Below are 9566 nucleotides of genomic sequence, written 5' to 3' on the forward strand. Positions count from 1 at the left end.
AAACTCCTCACTCTAGGCTTCGAGGCTCTCCATCACCTTGCCCCTTCCTACCTCTCCTCCCTTCTCTCTTTCTACCGCCCACCCCGCACGCTCCGCTCCTCCGCCGCCCACCTCCTCGCCGTCCCTCGGTCTCGCCTATCCCGCCGTCGACCCCTGGGTCACGTCCTCCTGCGGTCCTGGAACACCCTCCCTCCTCACCTCCGCCAAACTGATTCTCTTTCCCTCTTCAAAACCTTACTTAAAAATCACCTCCTCCAAGAGGCCTTCCCAGACTGAGCTCCTCTTCCCCCTCTACTCCCTCTGCCATCCCCCCTTTACCTCTCCGCAGCTAAAGCCTCATTTTCCCCTTTTCCCTCTGCTCCTCCACCTCTCCCTTCCCATCCCCACAGCACTGTACCCGTCCGCTCAACTGTATATATTTTCGTTACCCTTTTTATTTTGTTAATGAATTGTACATCGCCTTGATTCTATTTAGTTGCCATTGTTTTTACGAGATGTTCTTCCCCTTGACGCTGTTTAGTGCCATTGTTCTTGTCTGTCCGTCTCCCCCGATTAGACTGTAAGCCCGTCAAACGGCAGGGACTGTCTCTATCTGTTGCCGACTTGTTCATCCCAAGTGCTTAGTACAGTGCTCTGCACATAGTAAGCGCTCAATAAATACTATTGAATGAATACTTAATCCAGTTCATTGGCCTATTCATCTGCTACAGGCCTCTAGGCTGGAAGTTCGCTGCGGGCCTACCAACTCTGTTGTATTGTACTCTCCCAGGCACTTAGGATAGCGCTCTGAATGCAGTAAACACTCAACACATACACTGATTATACAAGAAACAACCTGATTTTGGGAATTCTCCCTGCTCCATTCCACCGCGCCAGCCAAACTAAAGAATTCACCGAGCCTCTGTGCCGCCTCCTTTTCATCCTTTTCCACCCCACAGTCATCAAGGAACCCCTCTGGCTCCGTGGCTGACTTCCAGCTTTTGACGCACTTGAAACCGCTTTTGTTCTGAGCTTTGGGAGCCCCTGCAAGACGCTCACCAAACACATTTTTGATCCCTCCGTTTCCCATATGCACCTGACCGACTGAGTTTCCCATTACTGAAAGAATGACATTTTCACTCTGATGACCTCTTCTAGCCTTCTGATTAGGCATTTAGGGTTTCTGTTTCCTTAATTTCCTTTCTTCGCTCCACAGTGGGTCTCTAAAATGGTGTTTAACAGACTCTGGGCTTCTGCGTAATTCTAGGATATTTTCTTTTGTCATCCCCTTTCAGTGAATTGAGGTGCGGTGCTGCCTTTGAGGATAAGTAGTTCTCTTAATTTTGAAATGAGTTCACCCACACGTTTTTCCAACAGCCCTTGCATATATTAATGGTAGAGTTTAAGCGCTAACTCTGTACCGAGCGCCGTATTAGCTCTGGGCTGGATACAGATAATCAGGTCGGGCGCAAACTCTGTCCCTCACTGGGCTCACACAATCTAAGAAGGAGAGAGAACAGGTATTAAATCCCCATTTAACAGGTGAGGAAACTGAGGCACAGAGAAGTTGAATGACTTGCCCGAGGCAAGTGGCAGAGAGGGTATTTGGACCAGGGTCTCTGATTCCGTGGCTTGTGTTCTTTCCATTAAGCCACGCTGCTTCTCCCAGAATGTACAGTGTACAGAAACATATCCATGAATGTACCCATAAGACCCTCATGAATCACCCATCACATCTCCTCCAAGAGGCCTTCCCTCATTAAGCCTTTGTTTTCCCGATCCACCCTTCCCTCACTCCCAACTAGGCATTTGGCTGTGAGCCACTTAGGCTCTTTGGATACCTAACCCAGCCCCAAAGGATTTGCCCACTTCCTACTGCTGTCCTGGAATGCCCTCACATCCGCCAAACTAACTCTTCCCCTCTTCAAAGCCCTACTGAGAGCTCACCTCCTCCAGGAGGTCTTCCCAGACTGAGCCTTCCCTTTCCCTCTGCTCCTCCTCCCCTCCCCATTCTCCCACCCTCTGCTCTTCCCCCTTCCCCTCCCCACAGCACTTTTGCATATTTGCATACTTTGTTACTCTATTTTTTTAATGATGTATCTATATCTATGATTCTATTTATCTTGATGATATCTATGCCAGACTACTTATTTTTTGTTCTGTTTTGCTTTGCTGTCCGTCTCCCCAGTTTAGACTGTGAGACCATTATTGGACAGGGACTGTGTTGCCGAATTGCACATTCCAAGCACTTACTACAGTGCTCTGCACATAGTAAGCGCTCAATAAATACGACTGAATGAATGAATGAATATGTTTCCATACACTACTATTCCCCCTATCGGTAATTAATTTTGATGTCTGTCTCCCATAGTAGACTGTAAGCTTCTTGTGGGCAGGGTTCACATTTACCAACAACTCTGTCGTACTGTGCTTTCCCCAGCACCTTAGTACAGAGCCCCGTATAAAATAAGCACTCAATCTGTTCTAGCTATTGATTGAATTAGCAACATATCCAGAACCGTATCCATTTCCTCACATATAGAAATATATCACGCATGGATCCCTAGTCCTCATGTATAATCAATCAGTGGTATTTATCGAGTGCTTACGTTTGTGCAGAGCACTGTCCTAAGCGGTTGGGAGCAGCACGGCATAGCGAATAGAGCACGGGCCTGGGAGTCAGAAGGTCATGGGTTCTAATCCCGGCTCCACCACTTGTCTGCTGTATTTCCTTGGGCAAATCACCTCACTTCACTTCACTTCCCTGGGCCTCGGTTACCTCATCTGTAAAATAGGGATTGAGATTGTGAGCCCCACGTGGGACAAGGGATTGTGTCCAATCTGATTTGGTTGTAACCACCCCAGCGCTTAGCACAGTGCCTGGCACATAGTAAGCGTTTAACAAATACCATAATCATCACTCCCCTGAGTGAGCGCTATCCTTCCTGGGGTGGGGGTCTGGTCCGGCCCAGAGGTGGTGACTTCCTGGTCTTTCCAAACCGGGAGATGAGAAAATTCCCTACTTTCTCTCCTATAGACTGTAAACTTGCTGTGGGCAGGGAACGTGTCTACCAACTCTATTTATACACTACCCTCCCAAATAATAATAATAATAATAATGTTGGTATTTGGTAAGTGCTTACTATGTGCAGAGCTCTGTTCTAAGCGCTGGGGTAGACACAGGGGAATCAGGTTGTCCCACGTGGGGAATCACAGTATTAATCCCCATTTTACAGATGAGGTAACTGAGGCACAGAGAAGTTAAGTGACTTGCCCACTGTCACCCAGCTGACAAGTGGCAGAGCCGGGCTTCGAACCCATGACCTCTGACTCCAGAGCCCGTGCTCTTTCCACTGAGCCACGCTGCTTCCCCATGTGTAGCACATGTGCTCTGCCCACAATGAGCACTCAATAAATACGACTGATTGACTGATTAATCAGCATGGGCCTCAGTTACCTCATCCGTAAAACGGGGATTGAGACTGTAAGCCCCACTTGGGACAGGGACTGTGTCCAATCCGATTTGCTTGGAGCCACCCCAGTGCTTAGAATAGTGGCACACAGTAAGTGCCTAACAAATAGCATAATTATTATTATTATTACAATATAACAGAATTAGAGGACACAGTGCCTTACCATAGCGAGTGGCGAAACCCAGCCATGCCTGTACTGTATCCATAACCCTCAAGTAACAAACACACACAGACACACACACATATGTGTGGTGTGTACCTTGCCCTTTGCCCGGGAGGCCTGGGCTGCGATCGCCAGTCATGTGGCTGACCGGTGCAGCGGGTGACCATCTACCCTCTCCTTGACCAGAGGCCCTCTGGTCTGGGGCTGTCTGGGACTTGGCCACAGTCCGGCAGGAGCACCTGATGGGACTCTGGCCTGGGTCCAAAGGGTACCAAACACGAGGAAAGGTCCAGAAGGCCAGAATGCTCGTGCGGCCGCAGGGAGGGGGACAGACGGCTCAGGGGACAGGATTTTGGATAGAGCCTGGGCCCGCGAGTCAGAAGGTCATGGGCTCTAATCCCGGCTCTGCCACTTATCTGCTGTGTGGCCTTGGGCAAATCATTTCATTTCTCTTTGCCTCAGTTACCTCATCTGTAGTATGGGGATTAAGACTCTGAGGTCCCCTACGAGACAGGGACTGTGTCCAATCTGATTTGCTGGTAACCACCCCAGTGCTTAGTACAGTGCCCGGCACATAGTAAGCACTTAACAAATACCACAATTATCGTTATTATTAGGAGCCCTAAAAGCGGCTCCGTCTTTCAGGAAAATCTCAGGTGGTCAGATCGTTTCCAGGGGAGTCCAAGGAGACGGGTCTCCCTGCCCCAGGTTGGCTCTGGGTTTCTCGTGTTCACCATCGATAGGGATCCACGGGCCTCGGAGTCAGAAGGTCACGCCTTCTATTCTCATGAGTTCGAATCCCAGCTCTGCCGCTTGTCGGCTGTGTGACTGTGGGCAAGTCACTTAACTTCTCCGTGCCTCAGTTCCCTCATCTGTAAAATGGGGATTAAGACTGTGAGCCCCACGTGGGACAACCTGATTCCCCTATGTCTACCCCAGCGCTTAGAACAGTGCTCGGCACATAGTAAGTGCTTAACAAATACCAACATTATTATTATTATTATTATTCCCGGCTCCGCCACTTGTCTGCTGCGTGACCTTGGGCAAGTCATTTCCCTTCTCTGGGCCTCAGTCTCCTCATCTGTAAAATAAGGATTGAGCCTGTGAGCCCCATGGGGGACGAGGACTGCGTCCGGCCCGATTCGCTTGTATCCACTCCAGTGCTTTATACAGTGCCTGGCCCATAAGTGCTTAACGAAATGCCATTGTTATTTTGCTAGAGGTGTATTTCCCATGTCATTTTATTTTCTCCTAGTTGCATAAGCATCCTGATTATACAACTGGGCTGCTGCCACTGCTGCTGCTAAATGCAGGATCTAATGAATGGCTTCATCAAGGCCAAGGCGAGTGGGAGGGAGGGGGTAGGGGGCAGCCCAAGCAGGGGGCTGAAGGGGGAGAGGCGGGAGCGTCTCCCTGCCCCTTCCCCCCACCGCCCACTGGCCCATTGGTTTCTAAGAATGCAAAAGTATATTTTCGGTACCATTTCTGAATTTATAGATAGATCTCTACCAACTCTGTGAAAGCAACATATATAAAATAAAAATCTCTTTAGTCCCAGGCTAACTTTCGAAATAAAGCTCTGGAATGGTTACAACATGTACATATCTATAATTCTATTTATTTATATTGGTCCCTGATTACTTGTTTGGTCATGGGTTCGAATCCCGGCTCAACCACTTGTCAGCTGTGTGACTTTGGGCAAGTCACTTAACTTCTCGGTGCCTCAGTGACCTCATCTGTAAAATGGGGATTAAGACTGTGAGCCCCACGTGGGACAACCCGATTCCCTTGTGTCTACCCCAGCGCTTAGAACAGTGCTCGGTACATAGTAAGCGCTTAACGAATACCAACATTATTATTATTATTGTTTTGGTGTGCATATATCTCTATTTATATTGATGCCCGTTCACTTGTTTTGATGCCTGTCTCCCCCATTCCAGACTGTAAACCTGATGTGGTCAGGGATTATCTCTATTGCTGAATCGTACTTTCCAAGAGCTTAGTACAGTGCTCCGCACAGGGCAAGCACTCAATAAATGAATAAATTAATGAATAAGTTCTGCCCTGTCTATAGGCATGGGCTCAGCTTTCCAAGTCACCTGTCACCTTAGGCCTGGGGGCTTCCCCTGCAGCCCCTCCCGGGGCCGGGACAGACAGGACCGACCGGATCCTTCTCTGCCGGGGCTTCTCCCGCGGGACAGCTCTTGGACCCGGACGGGACCGGACAGGATAGGACTGGACAGGACCGGCCTGACCCAGCCGCTTCTCTGGTGGGACCCGAGCCGCTGGACACTGGGTCTGCACCTGGTGGGGGGCTTCTCCCGCGGGACCAGCTCTTGGACCCGAACCGAAGCGTACCGGACCGGACAGGACCGGACAGGGCCGGACAGGACAGACCCGGACAGGACCGGCCCAGCCCCTATTCTGCTGGGATCCGCACCTGGTAGGGGGCTTCTCCCGCGGGACCAACTCTTGGGCCAGGACCGAACCGGACAGGACCGGACCGGAAAGGATAGGACTGGACCGGGCAGGACTGGACCAGACAGGACCGGCCCAGTCCCTTCTCTGGTGGGAGCCGGGCGGCTGGATATTGGGTCCGCACCTGGTGGGGGGCTTCTCCCGCGGGACCAGCTCTTGGGCCAGGACCGAACCGGACCGGATCGGACCGGAAAGGATAGGACAGGACCGGACAGGACAGACCCGGACAGGACCGGCCCAATCCCTTCTCTGGTGGGAGCCGGGCAGCTGGACACTGGGTTCGCACCTGGTGCGGGGACCAGCTCTTGGGCCGGGACCGGACCGGACAGGACCGGCCCAGCCCCTATTCTGCTGGGAGCCGGGCAGCTGGACACTGGGTCCGCACCTGGTGGGGGGCTTCTCCAGCGGGAACAGCTCTTGGGCCGGGACCGAACCGGACAGGACCGGCCCAGCCCTTTTTCTGGTGGGAGCCGGGTGGCTGGACACTGGGTGTGCACCTGGTGGGGGGCTTCTCCCGCGGGACCAGCTCATGGACTGGGACCGAACCGGACGGCACCCGAATTTCCCCCCTCTCTGTGGGCGCGGGGCGGGTCCTGGGGGCGGGGGCACCGGGGGAAGGGAAAAGGAGCCCGCCGCCCCCAAACCCCGCCCCTGGAGGATCCCTCCCGGGGACCGCTCCCTGCCCTAAGGCCGCCGCGATTGCAGCGGGCACCGCAGAGGGCACCGCAGCCCACACTGCGGCGGGCACCGCAGCGGGCACTGCAGCCATCGCCGCAGGGAGGAGGAGGAGGAGGAGGAGGAGGAGGAGGAGGAGGAGGAGGAGGTGAGGCTGCAGGCTCCCGGCGCCTCCGGCCTGGCACGATTCGGCTGAAGCCACGCTCGCAGTCCGTCCCCGGCCTTCCGACCATCCCTCTGTCCACCCCTCCGTCCCTCCCTCCCTGCATCCATCCTTCCCCCACCCCTCCGTCCATCCCTCCCTCCATCCATCCTTCCCCCACCCCTCCGTCCACCCCTCCATCCGTCCCTCCGTCCACCCCTGAGTCCCTCCCTCCATTCACCCCTCCGTCCACCCCCTCGTCCGTCCCTCCGTCCACCCCCATCGGTCCCTCCATCCACCCTTAAGTCCCTCCCTCCATTCGCCCCTCCGTCCACCCCCTCGTCCGTCCCTCCGTCCATCCCTGCGTCCACCCCCCATCCGTCGCTCCTTCCACCCCTAAGTCCACCCCTCCATCCGTGCCTCCGTCCACCCCTCCGCCCACCCCCCCATCCGTCCCCCCGTCCCCCCCTCCGCCCGTCCCCGAGTCCACCCCTCCGTCTGTCCGGCGAAGACGGCCGGGCGGCAGGACCGGCCCCGGTCCGAGCCGGGAGCGGGTCCGCCGGTCCGGGCAAGACAGAGCCTCCCGGGTGAGCCGTGCCTTCCCCGGCCGCCCCCCATCGCACCATGCCGCTGCGGCTGCAGACCCCCGGCCCGGGGCAGCCGGGGCTGCCCGCCAAGGACCGGCCCCGACCTCCCTCCCCGACCCGGGCCCCGGCCCGGCCCCCTGAGCCGGCCCCGGCCCCGGCCCCGGCCCCGGCCCCGGCCCCGGCCCCCGGGGGTCTCCTGCGCTGGGACGAGGTCCCCCCGGACTTCGTGGAGTGCTTCATCCTGTCCGGCTACCGCCGGCGCCCCGACTCCCTGCGCCAGTGCCTGGCCACCCTGCTGCAGCCCACCAACGAGACCCTCAACTTCTGGACGCACTTCGTCCCGCTGCTGCTCTTCCTGGCCCGCTTCGCCCGGCTGCTGCTGCTGGGGGGCGGGGGCCGTCCGGGGCAGCCCCCTCCCCGGGCCCTGGCCCCGGCCCTGCTGCCCCTCTGGTGCTACGCGTCCGGCGTGTTGCTGACCCTGGCCGTGAGCTGCGCCGCCCACCTGTGCAGCTGCTTGGCCCCCCGCCGCCGGGCCGCCCTCTTCTACCTGGACTACGCCTCCATCAGCTACTACGGCTTCGCGTCCACCTTGGCCTACCACCACTACCTGCTGCCGGGCCTCCGCCTGCTGGACGCGGCCGCGCTGGACCCTCTGGTCCAAGCCAGGCTGGGCTGGAGGGTGGACTGCGCCCGCCTGCTGGCCGCCTACCGCGCCCTGGTCCTGCCCGTGGGCTTCGCGCTGGCCGTGGCCTGCACCGTGGCCTGCTGCCGGAGCCGCTCGGCCCGCTGCGCCCACCCCTTCGCCCTGCGCACCTTCGTCTTCGCCCTGCCGCTCAGCATGGCCTGCCCCATCGCCCTGGAGGGCCTGCTCTTCGACCTCAGGCTCCGGGACCCCGCTCTGCTGGCGCGCTTCGTCCGCCGCTACCTCTGGCTGGGCCTGGCGGCCTTCTTCAACGTCAGCAAGCTCCCCGAGCGCGCCTGGCCCGGGCGCTTCGACATCGTGGGTCATAGCCACCAGCTCTTCCACGTCTTCACGGCCCTGGGCATCTACGAGCAGGTGTGCTACGTGGAGGACGCTCTGGGACGCTCCCTGGACACCGCCGCGCCCACGCTGCCCGGCACCGTGGGCTACATGGCCCTGCTGGCGCTCTGCCTCGGGCTCGTGGTGCGACGCTTCCTCGCCGGCTCGGACCCGGTGGCCAAGCGGGACTGACCACCCTCCCGGCCACCCCCCGGACGGTCCTCCCGCCCCCGACCCCAGGCCCGCAGACCGTCCCGCCCTCGCTGGGGCCGCCCGACCCTCCCCCGGCCCTGCCCAGACATCCCTGGCCGGGGCGCAGGGGTAGCTGGAAGGTGGGAAGGGGGTCGCTCACCCTGCGGATCCCCCGAGGGACTGACGGGCGTGGACGTCGGCGCGGATCCGTGGGCATCGCGTGGGCATGACAGCCCCCACGTGGTGGGAATTCCCCGACAGTGGACACCTGGCTTTGCTTTTTTTCCCCCAATTTGGTGGCTTTAGAGGCCTCCGCCCCACCACATACACCGGAACTGGATTGTGAGTGCAAACGGATCCCCAGCTGCCTGCCTGTCTGTCTAAACAATGTTTCCTTTCCACTGTGTGCACGTGTGTGGTCATACCTAAGTGTGTATGTGTATGGGCACACGTGTATGGGCATATGCGTTTGGGGGGGGGGACGGTACCTATGTGTGTTTGTGTATGGTCACACATATGTGTATGTGTGAAAGGGCGTTCGTGTGTGTTTGGGGGGGTCAAACCTATATGTGTTTGTGTGTGGGGGTGTCATACTTAGGTGTGTTTGTGTATGGGCACACATAAGTATATGTGTGTAAGGACATATGTGTGTGAGAGATGATCTGACTGTGCAAGACACAGCCCAGGGAGACTGGTTAGGAAACAGTCTCTGGCTCACAGTTGTGCTTGTCACTGTCGAGACACTGCAGTGTCCCTTCAGTTTTCTGCCCCCCGTCCCGTTGTCACCCCCGCCCCGACTGCTCTGTGACCAGGGCCAGCTCCCTCTTCCCCCCGCCCCCCCCCGCCAGGATCCATG

The 9566-nt window shown here is 57.2% G+C and overlaps 1 protein-coding gene across 1 annotated transcript; it reads left to right on the forward strand.

Moving 5' to 3' along the window:
- The first annotated feature begins 7534 nt into the window (after positions 1-7534).
- Positions 7535-9116, forward strand: PAQR9 (progestin and adipoQ receptor family member 9). Its single transcript, XM_029062588.1, has 2 exons — positions 7535-7559; positions 7662-9116. The coding sequence occupies exons 1-2, from the start codon at positions 7535-7537 to the stop codon at positions 8708-8710; spliced, it is 1074 nt and encodes a 357-aa protein (XP_028918421.1). The 3' UTR covers positions 8711-9116.
- Positions 9117-9566: the final 450 nt, after the last annotated feature.

Source organism: Ornithorhynchus anatinus, chromosome 1 (assembly GCF_004115215.2).
Source record: "Ornithorhynchus anatinus isolate Pmale09 chromosome 1, mOrnAna1.pri.v4, whole genome shotgun sequence".
Classification (NCBI taxonomy): domain Eukaryota; kingdom Metazoa; phylum Chordata; class Mammalia; order Monotremata; family Ornithorhynchidae; genus Ornithorhynchus; species Ornithorhynchus anatinus.